General features: G+C 39.7%; 1 protein-coding gene across 3 annotated transcripts in view; it reads left to right on the top strand.

Moving 5' to 3' along the window:
- Positions 1-2,580, top strand: part of BPGM (bisphosphoglycerate mutase) — a 31,834-nt gene extending 29,254 nt beyond the window's left edge. For all 3 annotated transcript variants that reach the window (XM_006929385.5, XM_003983076.6, XM_006929386.5), the window contains exon 3: positions 512-2,580. In XM_006929385.5, the coding sequence (XP_006929447.1) occupies positions 512-693 (182 nt within the window). In that variant the 3' untranslated portion in view covers positions 694-2,580. The remainder of the gene's footprint in view (positions 1-511) is intronic.
- The last annotated feature ends 13,845 nt before the right edge of the window (positions 2,581-16,425 follow it).

A 16,425-nucleotide genomic window follows, 5' to 3' on the forward strand; every position in this document is an offset into this window, starting at 1 on the left:
TACAACATGCCATCCTTTATGACTGACTTCTTTCATTAGCATAATGTTTTCAGGGGTCATCAATGTTTAGCATGTATTAAGCACTTCTTTTTTTATTGCTAAATAATGTTCCATTGTATGGGTATACCGCAATTACTATAGTTAATTTATCCATTCATCAATTAATGGACATTTAGGATGTATCCACTATTTGGATATTATGCTACTATGATGGCTCATGTACAAGATTTAGATAGGAAACATGAAGGAACAACAGGTTGCCCTGAAGGGTATCTACTATCCTAAAATTTAATATGATGCGAATCTCTGTCTAAGCTTTTTTTTTTTTTTTTTTTAATTTCTGAGAAGTTTTTATACTTCCAGGAACTATAGCTAGAATCCCTTACAGTATCTGGAGTGGTTCCAGACATGCCACTAATATGGGACTCAATAAATGTGCAGTGAAACAACTGAACAGAACTAGCTCCTGTGTTGTCTTTAATGCTTTGTCCCTTCCTCTCCCAATCTACAGGTATCTCCGACGAAGACATTATCAACATTACTCTTCCCACTGGAGTGCCCATTCTCCTGGAACTGGATGAGAACCTGCATGCTGTTGGGCCTCACCAGTTCCTGGGCGACCAAGAGGCTATCCAAGCCGCCATTAAGAAAGTAGAGGATCAAGGAAAAGTGAAAAAACGAGTTGAAAAATGAAAGCTTTCCCATTTACTTGCTAGGAATAGCTGCAAAGGAAGTGGCATGCAGTATTTTTTGGGTGCTGATCTCCCTCTCTTTTTTTTCCCCTGATTTTTCCAGAACTAGTCAATGGGATAGAATTTATAAGGTAACTCGGTAAATGTTATTGCCCAGATAAAAGATTTAGGATGCCTGAGTGCTTTGTCATAAGTCTGATGAGAACTCTCTTGCTAGTCTTGTTTGAATTAGTCATTCATGGGGCTAATTGGTAACCAGTGGGGCTTAATCAAGGTCCTGAGTGTCTAAGATGAGAGAGTAACAAGTAGAGGTGAAGTTTAAGGTATTCATCATTTAATAAATCACTATTGAGTCACTATTGACAGACACTACTTATTCCAATAGGTAGTTCACTTTTATATTTACTGAGACTTTCTGGGATGATAGTAAGGTATATTAGATAATATGCTCTACTTAAGTATTTATTACTAGTCTTCTCTAGGAAAAGGGATGCTTTGCTAGTTAAAACCAGAGGCCCATTAAATGGGAGAAATCACCGATGGATTCCTCCAAGAAAGCCAACAACAAACAGTAAGGCACTTTGCCTTGTCTCTGGACCAGAGACATCCTTTCTTTGGCAGTTGGTACGATTCCCCTTTGGCTGCTGGGATTAGCAACGTGTCAACAGCCATAGCTGTTGATGTTCTCCTTTTGTTTTGTTGAACTTTAATCATTGGTTCCTTAAAATTGCTTAAAACTAAAGGTCTGTGACCTAAAATGAATCTCCTCAAAGCATCTCCATGTGACCGATAAACATTAGGTAAAGGCCTCCGAACTAGTCTTTGGCTCAAATCTTCTGTAACTCTCAAAGTGTTGCACCTATTTCATTGCATGGACACTCCTAATTCCCTATAAATTGAACATCAGGGTCAGGGGGAAGGTAAAATATAATGCATGTAATTTTATTCCCATGAGCAGGAAAAATATGGTACATTGGGGCTGGCCATACACATTTATTGTTCATCAGCAGAGAGCAAAAGATTATAGTATGTGACATAGAGCAGCTAGGGTAGGCCACAGACAGAAATGGTTGCTGATCAATCTCAATGATACTGTTTTCCAGATCATATTTTTAGATGTCATGGGTATATAAGTCACGGTTTCTTCAAACTCTTGCCTTATTTTAAGGCAAGGGACATATATTTCAGTGACAAAGTTATGGAAAAAATCTGTATCTGTTTATCAGTTTTTCATGATTTTCCATTTGTGGGTTAGTCTATTTGTATCCATTTTAGAGTAAATGGCAATGGAAGAAAACTAATTCTAAAACCCTTGCCACTGCTTCGTCTCCATTTGGTCCTTCCTTTGAGACTTTTTAGAACAAAGATGTCTGGGAAGAAGAGATGACCCTGGTGTGCTCCCAGCTGGCCACATCTGGGATGTGTCAGGACATGGCATGCGGATGCTTTACATTTCTGACGAACCAGTAGTGTCTGCTGTAGCCCTTCATTTTAGTCCACTTACTTAACCAAATAATATTCTTTGGAATTCAGAGATCAGATCTTTCTAGAATTCCAAGCCTATGGCCAGGCTATACCTCAGACCATTCTTTAACAGCTTCATCTCTGGATTTTCTGAATTTCCTAACCTGAGTGGTGACTGTATCTTAATGCAGCTGAAGACCCTAGAGTTGGATTCTTCCCTTGTCCTTCGCTTGTCCTCGTTCACTTCCAGGGAGCGCCCCCGGCAGAATGATGTGGTTCTGCACACAAAGCGACACTCACAACCAGTCACTTGGGAATCTGGCAGATCTCCTAAGATAGGGATAATTTTTGCTGATACTTTCTGATGTAATTTGGTGTATTGTTTTTGAGATCTTGGCTGAAATAAATGAGACATTTATGAAAACCTCATGTTACATTATTTTTTTGGTAAAGATTCTATTTTTAAAACTCTACACCCAACGTGGCGCTCAAACACAATCCCGACCGAGATCAAGCGTCGCGTGCCATACTGACTGAGCCAGCCGGGCACCCCATTTTTTTAAAGACAGGTAAAATTATTTTTAACAATTCCAGCACTTCGTCCTTAGACCGCCTAATGTAGCTGTTCTCTTCACATGGCTCACATCCAGAATTTTTGATGTAGGAATCTTGAAGGCCAACCTGCATCCTAATCTTGGCAACCTTCTGTTCTCTATGAAGCTGGTACCAAACAAAGGGGGATTTTTTTTTCTTTGAAAGTAAAGGCAGATAGCCTGTCTAGAAATTTGGCTGTTAGAGAGGGCAGCCCGGCCTGCTGCCAGGATGGATTTGCCCTGAAGCCAGCTAGACCCGTCTCCTCTGCCCAGGTTGGAATGACTGACTACCCCCGGGGTGCAGCAAGTGTGGTAAGATAAGGGCCACAGCAGGATGCTTCTCCCAGGCTTTAAGTTATAAATTTTCCACAAGTGCTGTATCCCAGTACACCGAGAATCTTTTTTTTCTAAGAGAGCACAAGTTCTGCTTCAGAAAACGGAGGTTTTCACATCCTCTAATGCTAATTTGAGCACTGACAACAAAGCGTCCTTGGATGAAAATGCATTACGTCATGTATTTTTCTTTGATAAGATGTGCCGGAAAGATTTCTAAATGAGACCTGTTTATCTCTCAAGCTCATCCAGATTTTTTTGCCTGCGATTTGTAGATTATTTCCCATCTTGGAGCTTGATCACCTTGATGGAAATGCTGTTACCACATGTGCACAATAGGGTGGTGGTTCTTTGTCTTCCAGTCTGGGAAACGTCCCCAGGCCCTGTAGCTTTTAGAGGGGATTTTTTTTTTGGGGGGGGGGGTTGGGGTGGTCAGTGTGTGAGCCTGTTAAAACCAGTCCCAGGTGGGCAGCACTTGGCCGATTTGGTGGCCAAATGTAGAAACCCTCCTGGTAACGTTGCCACCCCCAGAAAAGAGAGAAGAGTCAGGTAATTCCCTGCTCCTTCTCTCATGTCGCTGTAGTTCTTTATTTCCCTAGCCCCTTCCTGCTTTTGGCCGAAACGGTTAGGGGAAGCACTTTTACTACACAGAGGTTTCATCATCCCTGGTGTCATTTTTCATTCACTTTCTTGCTTTTATAAGCAAGAGTGACTTTTCAAAGTTCAGCTTCCCTATTACCTGGAAAGCCTTTCTTTTCCTTTTAATGCATTTATCTAAATTCTAATTAGTTAACATACAGTGTGATAATGATTTCACGAGTAGAACCCAGGGCTCATCCCAAAAAGTGCCCTCCTTAATGCCCATCCCCCCACTCCCCTCCCCTCCAGCAACCCTCAGTTTGTTCTGTGTATGTAAGAGTCTCTTGTGGTTTGCCTCCCTCTGTCTTCATTTTATTTTTTCCTTCCCTTCCCCTATGTTCATCTGCTGAGTGTCTCAAATTGGACGTATGAGTGAAATCATACGATGTTTGTCTTTCTAACTTCTTTCACTTAGCATAATACACTCTAGTTCCATCAACTGATGAATGGATAAAGAAAGGGTGTTCATGCGTGTGTGTGTGTGTGTGTGTGTGTCCATACATAATGGAATATTACTCAGTGATCAAAAAGAATGAAATCTTGCCATTTGCAACAACGTGGGTAGAATTGGAAAGCCTTTCATATGTTCTTTTTCCCTCAGAAAGATACCAAAATTGCCTCAAGGTTGCAGTTCCTTATTATGTTTCCTGTTTTTCTGTTTTGCATAATTGGATTTTGCAAGTTTTTGGCTGACTTTTATAGCAGCACTTGTTGTATTAAATCGTGCCTTGCCTCACAGCAGGTCTGGCTTTGGTGGATGCCATGTTATGCTGTGGCCTGAGGGTTTTCACATTGGACTGTGAAGGGAATTTAAGCCACCGATTCCAAGAGGAATATGAAACATCCAAAATGTAAGAATATTTTAATCATTGAATCTCCTTCTTATGACAAAGTCATTTGGCCGAATGATGGGCGGAACGAAAGTCATTCTTTTTCCGCAATTGGTAATGTGTTACTTATTGGAGGATAATCTGGCTGTGTAGCCTAGCCTTTAAGACATTGGGACCTTGGGGCGCCTGGGTGGCGCAGTCGGTTAAGCGTCCGACTTCAGCCAGGTCACGATCTCGCGGTCTGTGAGTTCGAGCCCCGCGTCGGGCTCTGGGCTGATGGCTCAGAGCCTGGAGCTTGTTTCTGATTCTGTGTCTCCCTCTCTCTCTGCCCCTCCCTTGTTCATGCTCTGTCTCTCTCTGTCTCAAAAATAAATAAACGTTGAAAAAAAAAATTAAAAAAAAAAAAAAAGACATTGGGACCTTAAGTTGCCCAAAACTGTAAGTTCCTTTGACAGTTTTCTAGAGGTAAGCTAGAGTGTCCCCATCACTGCCTCTTTACACGTAAAACAGCCACATATCTCTTACTTGCTTTTTATTTAAGTCAAGGGCTTATTTAAGTTAAAGGCTGGCCATTTAAGCTTCCACTTACTCTGATTTGACAGGAATACATTTTTTAAAATCTTTTTATTGTAGGGATGCCTGGGTGGCTTAGTTGGTTGACCACACCAGATTCTGCACTGAGTATAGAGCCTACTTAAGATTCTCTCTCTCTCTCCCTCTGTCCCTCTCCTCATTCGCACCCTCTCTCCCTCTCTCTAAAATGAAATAAACAAAAACAAAAAAAAATATTTTTATTCTAGAATGCTTTAGAGTATAAAAGCAGAGAGTATAAAAAGTACAAAGAAGGGCGCCTGGGTGTCTCAGTCGGTTAAGTGTCCGACTTAGGCTCAGGTCATGATCTCACGGTTCGTGGGTTCAAGCCCCGCATCAGGCTCTGTGCTGACCGCTCAGAGCCCGGAGCCTCCCGCAGATTGTGTCTCCTTCTCTCTCTGTCCCTCCCCGCTTGCACTCTGTCTGTCTCTCTCAAAAATAGATAAACATCAAAAAAAATTGTTTAAAAAAATAATAAGTACCAAGAACACTCATGCCCATCTGCCATTCAACTGCCACCTCATTAGCTTATGACCACTGTTATGTAGATCTTCCCTCTCTCTTCCCCCCCCCGCACTGGATCATTCTGAAATACGCGCCACACATCAAACAGGATAGATTTCGAAAAGAAAACAGCTTAAATAGTCTTTGTGCAGTTAAAATCGAAGCCATCAATCATCTGTTCTGAACTTTGTCTTTTGTTGGTACTAAAGAGAAACCAAACGGCAGCCATTGCTAAATCGTCAAATTTGAGTCGGGCTTGTATATAGTCTGTACTGTCTCTGTTTGCTGTCTAGAGACCTGTTGATCTGTTATGTGTGACTTCTGCTGAAGGATGCAGGATGATTTGGTGACTGATGTTAAGGATGAAAATGTTCCTGAGACCCTTTTTAATAATTCTGAAACAAGCTCATGAGTTTAAAAAATGAGCAAATCTGTTGGTGTTCTTGTAAATCAGGGTGCTTCCTATGGAAGAAGGGAGATAAAACATGGAGGCAGATAAAGAGGAATGCTATTTTATTGGTTTTGAACTGGAGATATTTATATGAGTGTGTGTGTGTGTGTGTGTGTGTGTGTGTGTGTGTGTGTGTTTTCCTTTCCCTAACACCCTCCCCTTCCCACCTCTCACCCCCAACTCTGTCCCTGTCCTCTGAAAGGACCTAGAAGCAATAACCTAGTAATAATAAGCACGTCTACCCTCTTGAGTTTGCCTTCTAATTACCATTCCACATAATCAGGGTGTTTGCAAAAATGGTCAATTCCAGGTTTGGGACAGATAAAGTACCAAATGAGCTTCGAACATCTTAAATCAGAAAAGAAGAAATAGCCTGAAGACTACTGGGACACAAAAATTGGCTCCAAGGGCCACATTTGGGACAATTTGAAGTTAAAGGCAAGAGTAATGACAGTGGGTTATAGAACATTTGTCTTAGTATACTCAAGCTGCTATAACAATACCACAGACCAGGTGGCTTCAACAACAGACATTTATCACAGTCTTGGAGACTGGGACGTCGAAGATCAAGGAACTGGCAGATTTGGTGCCTGATGGGGGCCCTCGTGGTTTTCAGACAGATGTCTTCTTGCTCTCCTCACATGGTGGAGAGAGGAAAGGAGGGCGAGGACAGTAATCTCATCACAAGGGATCTATCCTCATGACCTCATGTAAATCTAAGTACTTACCAAAGGCCCCACCTCCAAATACCATCACACTGTGGACTAGGGCTTCAACATTTGAACTTCAATTGGATACTTTTAAGTTAAAAGTCATAAAGGACATTTGGGGTCTGTAGCATTTAAGGGTGAAGTGTGTCTGTAACCCACATTCAAATGATTAGGCCAACACAATTGTCCCTCTATGTTTAGAGAGAGAACGCAAACATAGTAAATGTTATAATTGAAGGAAAGAATGTATGATACTGTACTATGGTACTATTCTTCTAGCTTTTTTGTAGGTCTGAAATTTTTCAAAATGAAACCAGGAAAAATAAGGTGACGGGAGGAAAAAAATACTGACAGAGCAGCAACTGAAACAACCTCTGTGTAGTGGCTGGATAAAGGCTACTGCTTTCTGTGCTTTTTTACTCTACTTGAAATCTCAGTCCTTTAGGTAAGTCACACACTCATTTTATTTCGACTATGTTTGGCACTACAGCTAGGTGTTAGACCAACAATCAGCTTTTCTGTTGATACAGCAAATCAGGAACAGGATTATGATTGCCATTACCTTGTAGCCGAACAAATAGTAAATGGAATTTCTTGCTCCTGTTGCAAAGCCTTCTTTGTAAATCTCCTTTACTGCCTTAGGGTGGCATCCCTTCTTCCTGTCACCAGTCTGGCTCCTAAACTGTATGTAATCTTTGGGCCTACATTCCCTTGAATTTGAGCTCTGTGCAGCAGCCACCTTGGAAGTGTCCCATGGGTCACTCAGTGACATAGCCCAGTTGAAAACGTGATTCTGAAGCAGCCTGGGTTTCTACTGTTCCTCTATGCATCCTTCTACTAAGACTGCTGAGGGTCAATGAATGGTTCTCATTGCCCCAAACTAAAGGTAAATGGGTTGTGTTGGTACCAAAGATATGCCTCTTATTTATGTTGTGATTGGCCACGTCAGCCTTAAGTTTATTCTCACTTAAAAAAAAAAACAAGGTTCATGAAAAAGATCCTGTTTTCATGAAGGAAGCTCTACCCATCAAGACAGCTTTATCACTCAACCTGTTCATTTAATTCTCTGCAAAGCCAAGTTTCTAAAAACTTCAGCATAGCCCAGAATGTGACATAAACATGTCTCCAAAGAGCCAGCACCTGGTTTCCAGTCTGGAGAAGATAGATGCTGACTGACAGTAACTAGAGCAACCATTGGCCAAAATGCCAAATGGTCATTTTCTCACTTTCTCGATAAGGCACCTGCAGCACCTGAAGGAGTTATTTTGCTGCAGAGAGTTTACTCAAGAATTTTTCATGAATTCACTCTAGCCACACAGCTATTGAAAAGGGAACGTTCGCCAACTGTACAGCCTTGCATCCACTTGAAGAGGAAACTTCATTTGACATAATGTTGACCTCGGTGGGGAATCAGAGGTAGAGTTTTTATTAGTGAAATTCGTTACATAAATTTCCCTTTTAGTGAGAAGAGTCTTTGGAGTAATTGAAACTGGACCTTGGAGCAGAGAGGGCAAAGTCCATGCATCCATTGGCCACTTGCATTGAGGCCACTTCATCCATTCTGGCACTTGTCCTATAGAATATCCATTAGAATTCTCCAGGCAGTCATTAGCCATAGGTTAGCTAGTCGGCATTTTAATTTCTGAAGCACGTTAGGATTCTGAATGGCATTGTAGGGAATGTTACTTGTTTCGTAGCTTGAATTCCAGGTCCTCTCTCAGAAGGCTTGGTATCTTATAATCTTTATTTTCTAATCCTTATTTAATGTTTATTTCTGCACCCAGACACTGGGGGTCAGTATTCATTCATAAATGCCTCTAGATTTGACTGCAAACCTAGTTCCGTTTATAAAAGGTCATGCCCAAAGAGGCCTGGAATCGATTGTGGGATTTCTTTTTCCAATAATGTAACTGTAGACCTTGGCCTACGTAAACATAAAACGTAAGTATAAACATTATGGATCCCCATGGGATTGTAACCTGGGAAAGAGGCAGACATAAATAAATATAAATGTATAATTTCAATCTAAAATATAAACTAATACTGAGTCCTTGCTGGTTTCTGGAGATTGGTAACACCGGTCCTACCAATGCCCTCTGATGCTTAGCCAGCATCCTGGCTGCCATCCTTGGCTTTCCTTCTGACCAGTTACAGAGTCCTGGTAATTCTCTTTCCTCATTCCTTTCAAATTCATCTCCCCTCTATCCCCACTACTCAGGCCTTGGGTCACATCCTCAGCTTTCTTCTCTTTAAACATTTCAAAAACTGATCTCCCTGCTCCTAATTTTACTCTTCTCCAATCCTCTCCAAAAAATCTGTCAGGTGACTATTCAAAAGCTCTGCCACACAGAGCTTGATGCAGACTTTCAGGGACACCTGCACTATTTAAAGGCTCTGCCTTTGCCCTCATTCATTGTCTCTCTTTTATCACCCACCCACCTTACCTTCTTTCATTGCCTGCATAGTATCGGCTCATCCCTCAGGATGCTTAGGCTCCCTTAGAGTCCCTGACTTACCTGTGCTGGACCTCATGTGTCCCCTTGTCCCTTCTCTTCCCTGGCAAGAGAACTGAATGAATCCTAAGTCCTCCACCTCATGAAGTTGGTGCCAGACAAAGTCATGCAAACTTATTCTCCAAAATTCCAAAAACGTATTCCCCTTGAGTCCTGAACTATCCATTTTTATAGATTCTTTAGATTATTTCTTGTCTAGAAGATATTTGATCCTAATCTGTACAGCCCTCTGTGGCTGTCTTCCCACTATATCCACAAGAGCAAAAGTAGAAACCCTGCTGCTGGCAGACAGAAAGCCAAGGGAGGCCAATTGGCCTGACAGCTCAAAGCGTTTCTCCATTGGCAGCAGCCATAATAGTGTGGGAACGGGTTAACGATCTGTGTTCTTGCTTTTTATTCAAATTATAGGGCTAAGTGTAGCAGTATAAATAGTTTGAAAATAAGTAGAGAAGATTCCTTAATCCTACCATCCTGAGAACTATTTCATTTATTTCTTTCCATATGTATTTTTCATATAGCCTTAATTTACATTCCATTGTGCTTTTTTAATCATAAACATTCCTCCATGGTTCATAGTCTTCAAGCAATCTTATTATATGGATAAATATTGTTCCATCATTTGGATAGAACTTAAATGTCCCACAGGGAAAAGAATTAGGTGCTTTCAACATTCTGCTATAATAAATAATTCTGTTTATTTAACTTCCCTACAGGCCCATCTTGAATATGCGTGAGGTTTGATACAAGAGCATAATGGTGGCCCACATGCTACTTGTCTATTTTAAAATACCAATCAAGCTAGCAAACTTACATAAAATATTTTGTATGTTTTATATAACTTGATAAATATACCTTAAAAACAAAAATAAAAAAATAAAAATATGTGAAGCCATTTCACATGATTGAAAGCCACCAAACATCGAGAATGGTTATGGAGGAGCACCTGGGTGGCTCAGTCAGTTGAGCATCCCGACTCTTGATTTTGGCTCAGGTCATGATCCCAGGGTCATGGGATTGAGCCCCACATCAGGTTCCATGCTGAGCTTGGAGCCTGCTTAAGATTTTCTCTCCCTGTCCCTCTCTCCCTCTCCCCTTCTCCCCAATTTGCTCTCTCTCCCTCTCTCTAAAATAAAAATAAATCAATAAATAAAAGAATGGTTATGGAAGTCTTCTCTGAAAATATTTCATATATACTATACCTTGAATGAGGCAGTGTGTATATCTATCTGTGTGTGTGTGTGTGTGTGTGTGTGTGTGTGTGTGTGGTGTGTGTGCATGTACACATATGCATGTGTCAGTGCTAAGGCAGAAAAGGTTTTCAAAAAATAATAGCTGAGGTCAGGGTAGCTTTGCACAGTAATGAGTAGTGAAGTCTCACCGGATGGGATTAGAGAAGTAGACAAAAGTCACATTGGGCCATGGTGAGAGGTATGGGAGATATAGAAAGTTTTCTAAGCAAAAGAGTAGTCCAATGGCCCAAGCTATTCTTGCCATAAAGAGCTTCAGCCAGGGGCATCTGGATGGCTCAGTTGGTTAACTCTTTTAAGAGTTGGTTAACTCTTGATTGCAGCTTAGGTCATGATCCCACCAAGAGATTGAGCCCTGCAACAAGTTCTGCCCCGAGCATGGAACTGTTTGGGATTCTCTCTCCTTTTCTCTCTGCCCCTCTCCTGCTCATGCTCTCTCTCTCTCTTTCTCTCAAAATAAATAAATATTAAAAAAAAAAAAAGAGCTTCACTCATTTGAGCATATAGTCTCCCAAAGGCAGCATTTACATTCCACTCTTGTGAAATATGATCCCCTTGAGAACTGTAAATCCTATCACATTTAAAGAGAGATTAAGGCTTCCAAATATATAATTGTTGAGGAACTGAAGGGAGAAATGGACAGCAATACCACAACAGTAGGAGAATTTAATACCTCCTCTTAAGTTATGATAGAACAACTAGACAGATCAACAAGGAAAAACAGAAGATTTGAACAGCACAATTAAACCAGTTGGATCTAACAGACATATACAAAACACCGCACCCCAAAACAGCAGAATACGCATTCTTCTCAAGTGCACATAGAATATTCTTCAAGAAAGACCACATGTTAAGCCACAAATCAAGCCTTAACAAAGTTAAGAATATTGAAATCGTATAAAGATCTCCTTTGACCACATGAAATGAAACTAGGAATCAATAGCAGAAAGAAAACAGGAAAATCATCTAAAATATGGAAATAAATAATTCACTTTAAACAATTAGTGATTCAAAGAAGAAATCACAAGGGGATTTAGTAGAAATGAAATCTGGGGATAAAATGAAAAAACAACATACCAAAACAGATGGAATATAGTAAAAGCAATACTAAGAAGAAAGTTTATAGTGGCAAACGCTTACATTAAAAAGAGGAAGGCTCTCAAATCAACATCCTAATTTTGCATCCCAAGGAACTACAAAAGGAAGAAAAATTTAAACCAAGAGTTAGCAGAAAGAAGGAAATAATAAATATTGGAGCACAGATACATGGAATAGAGAATAGAAGCAATAGAAAAATTAACAAAACCAAGATTTTTTTTAATAGCAACAAAATTGACAAGTCCTTACCTAGACAAAGAGAAAAAGAGTTGAGACTCAAAAATCAAAATTAGAAATGAAAGAAGGGACATTATAACTGATGTCACAGAAATCAAAAAGATTCTAACAGACCACCATGAACAATTATATGCCAACAAATTGGATAACCTGGAAGAAATGGATACATTCCTAGAAACATACAACCTATCAACGCTGAATCATAAGAAATTAAAAGATCAGAATAGCCTTATAACTAGTAAGGAGATTGAAGCAGTAATCAAAAGCCTCCCAACAAAAGAAAGTCTAGGACCAGAAGCTTCACTGGAGAATTCTGCCAAACATTTAAATAAGAATTAATACCAAGCTTCTGTTTATTTAACTTCCCTACAGGCCCATCTTGAATATGCTTCTTAAGCTTTTCCAAAGAATTGAAGATGAGGGAATATTTTCAAACTCATTCTATGAGGCCAGCATTACTCTGATGCCAAACAAACAAACAAACAAACAAAAAAAAACAACAAATTGGAAAGGAAAAAGTAAAATTGTATCTTTTTCACAAATGACATAATTTTGTATGTCAAAAACCCTAAAGATTTCACAAAAAAAACTTAAATTATTTTAACAAAGTTACAGGATAGAAAATCAGTAAACAAAACTCGGCTGTGGTTCTGTGTACTAACAATGACCAATCTGAAAAGACAAGAAAACAAGCTCATTTAGTGTAGCATCAAAAAGAATAAAATACTTAGGAATAAATTTAACCAACGAGATGAAAATCCTGTACACTGAATACTCCAAAACATTGCTAAAAGAAATGAAGATACAAATAGATGGAAAGACATTCTGTGCTCATGGATTAGAAGACTTAATATTGTTAAAATGTTCATACTACCCAAAGTTATCTACAGATTCAGTGCAATCCTTATCAAAATCCCAATAGCATTCTTTTCAGGGATAGAATAAAATATCCTAAAAATGAATCTCAAGAGACCCTGAATAGCCAAAGCAATCTTGAAAAAGAAGAGTGAAGTTGGAGGCCTCACACTGCTTGATTTCAAAACATACTACAAAGCAACAGTAATCAAGACTGTGTAGGAGTGGCATAAAAACATATGTAGAGACCAATGGAACAGAATAGAGAGTCCATAAATAAACCTTTGCATAATATGGTCAAATGATTTTTGATAAAGATGCCAAGACTACACAATAAGGAAGGGACAGTCTCTTCAAATGGTACTGGGAAAACTGGATATCCATGTACAAAAGAATTAAGTTGGATCTTACCTTACACCACATAAAAATTAGCTCAAAATGGATTAAAAACCTAACCGTAAAACCAAAACTATGAAACTCTTAAAAGAAAACACAGGGGGAAAGATTTAGGACATTGGACTTGGCAATGATTTCTTTGGTATGATACTAAAGGCACAGGCAACAAAAGCAAAAATAGGCATATGGAGCTATATCGAATGTGAAAACTTCTATGCATCAAAGGAAACACTCAACAGAGTGAAAAGGCAACCTACAGAATGGGAGAAAATATTTGCAAATCATAGATATAAGAGGTTATATGAAGAATATGCAAGGAACTTCTACAACTCAACAACAACAAAAAATAACCCAATTTAAAAATGGGCAAAGGACTCGAATAAATAATTCTCCAAAGATAATATACAAATGCCCAACACATATATGAAAAGATACTCAACATCACGAATTATAAGAGAAATGCAAATCAAAGTAATCAAAACTACATATCCATTAGAATGGCCACTATCAAAAGAACAGAAAATAACAAGTGTTGGCAAGGATGCACAAAAATTGGAACTCTTAGGCACTGTTGGTGGGGATGTAAAATGGTGCAGCCATTATGGAAAACTAGAAGTTCCTCAAAAAATTAAAAATAGCATTACCATATGATCCAGAAATCCCACTTTAGATATATATCCCAAAGAATTCAAACCAGGATATTGAAGAGATATTTACACACCTGTCCACTGCAACATTATTCAAAATAGCCAAGAGATGGAAGCAAACCAAATGTCCATTGACAAATGAATGGATAAAGAAAATGTGAAATATACATACAATGGAATATTATGTAGGCTTAAAAAAGAAGAAAGTTCGGGGTGCCTGGGTGGCGCAGTCGGTTAAGCGTCCGACTTCAGCCAGGTCACGATCTTGCGGTCCGTGGGTTTGAGCCCCGCGTCGGGGTCTGGGCTGATGGCTCAGAGCCTGGAGCCTGTTTCCGATTCTGTGTCTCCCTCTCTCTCCGCCCCTCGCCCGTTCATGCTGTCTCTCTCTGTCCCAAAAGTGAATAAACGTTGAAAAAAAAAATTAAAAAAAAAAAAAGAAGAAAGTTCTGTCACATGCTGCAACATAGATGAACCTCAAGGACATTATGCTAAGAGAAATAAGCCAGTCACAAAAAGACAAATATTGGTGATTCCATCATATGAAGTATCTAAAGTAGTCAAAATCATACAAGCAAGAAATAGAAAAGTTGTTGCCAAAGGCAAGGGGGAATTAATATTTAATGCTTATAGAGTTCCAGTTTTGCAAGTTGAAAAAGTTTTAGGGATCTGCACACCAATGTGAATATACTTAACTGTACACTTAAAAATGGTTACATTGGTAAATTTAATGTCATATTTTTTATCACAATATAAGAAAGAGCTTAAGAGGAAGACTTCTATACTTCCAAATGTACCACTTCTGGAAATGATGTCATGACAAGCATCACAATGAAATGAAAATGATGATGACTATTTTTATGACTGTCAAAGTCATGCAAAAGTAGCAAAAGTACCATATTTAAAATCTCGATTTTAAATTTTATCACACAAGTATTCCCAAAGATACTTCTCCAATGCAAATTGAGCCTGGTCATAGATCTTCTTAAGATCTTACAGAGGAGCCTGAGAAAAGCTGAGTAACGGGCCCAAAGTCACAAAGCTGGTATATAGCTGCTGCAGGATTCAAATCCAGAACTCTCTATAGCCCATGCTCTTGGTCACTATTCCATATGGTTTGTAGTTTGAAAGAAATTTTAAATTGAGGTGTCCATCTAAAAGTGGCCAAAGAATAAGATCATCCAATGAAGCCACAATGAGCAAATTTTATTTTCATTCTCTTAGAAAATACTACGGTGCCGCAGAAGTACAACAGAACACTGAGTGGAGCTAGAGAGCTTTGATTTTTTTTACACAAAATTTAAGTGTTTGCTTTTCTCAGCGAGAGAAATAGAGTTTTCTTTCCTTCTTTCCTCAGACCATCTGCTCTGATATTTGGGGACTCCAGAGCTTGTGTATCAAAGCCTAACTGGATTATTTGAATACGTACACAGAAATAGGTAAACTAAACATTATATTTGCCAAAAAATAAAGCAAAAATCGTGCCTTCTTCAGTATGGGATATTTAAAGCCACAGCCCTCCAACCTCAGAAAACTATATTGTGTCAGGATCCTCAATCAGAAACAGTAGAAACCACTCCAGCTAGTCTAAACAAAACAGGAATTTGTTAAAGGATATCAAGTGCCTCACAGACTTTTGGGCAAGGCCAGAGAGCTAAGTTTGGAAGGCCACCCAGCTGAGAGTAACACCCCCAAAGCACAGTGTGGGATGGCTCTAGCAAGGTCTCCAATGACCCTGCTATTGGGCACAGACGCTGTAGTTCCCAGCGATGTTGTTGGGCACTGAGTGCTAGAACATCTGCTGCTGTTTACCCCAATTGGCAATAGTCTTATAGATTGTAAAAATGGCCATAAATTCTTCTTGTCTCCTGTATCCATCCATCCATGCTCCTTTACCATGAAACGTGGAATGACCCCCCACCTGATTCTGGGCTCAGCCATTGGGATCCCGGGAAAGTGAAACAAGCAGACACCTGAGAAGCCTGGGCACTATGGAGCTTGTCTTCATTCAGAACCCTGAAGCTGTCACGTGAAGAAACCCAAGCTGACCTCCAGGATGATGAGATATACATGGCACAGTCACTTCTGTTACCCAAACCTTCAGCTTGGCAACCACTGGACACGTGATTGGAGGTCAGCCTAGGTCTCCCATCTATTAGGCAACTTGCCAGTTCACCATGACACATGAGTGAGCCCAGCAATGATCAACGAAGCTGACACAGACCACACAGTCTGGCCAACCCACAAAATCACACACTGAATAAATGGCCGCTATTATAAGTCACTGTGTTTGGAGTATCAGCAGCAGAAAGGTACCTGATACTAGTTTTCTAAATTCTTTCACATACCTTTTCTCACAACTTACCCTGCTCACAACTTTGTAAGGCAGGAGGAGCAGGTATATTATCCACATGTTTCAAGGAGGAGGAAATTGAGCCCCACAGAAGCTTAATGACTTGCCAAACGTCAAACCACTAATAAATAAAAAAGGTGGATTTAGAATGGAGGTTACCTTGACCCCCTAGTCAAAATATATACGTCACCCATATTGTTTAATTTGGGGCAAAGAAATAGCGCAATATGACTTCAGCTTAGCCAATGGTTCTGGTAACATATCATCTCCTCTGA

This window comes from Felis catus, chromosome A2 (genome assembly GCF_018350175.1).
Source record: "Felis catus isolate Fca126 chromosome A2, F.catus_Fca126_mat1.0, whole genome shotgun sequence".
Classification (NCBI taxonomy): Eukaryota; Metazoa; Chordata; class Mammalia; order Carnivora; family Felidae; genus Felis; species Felis catus.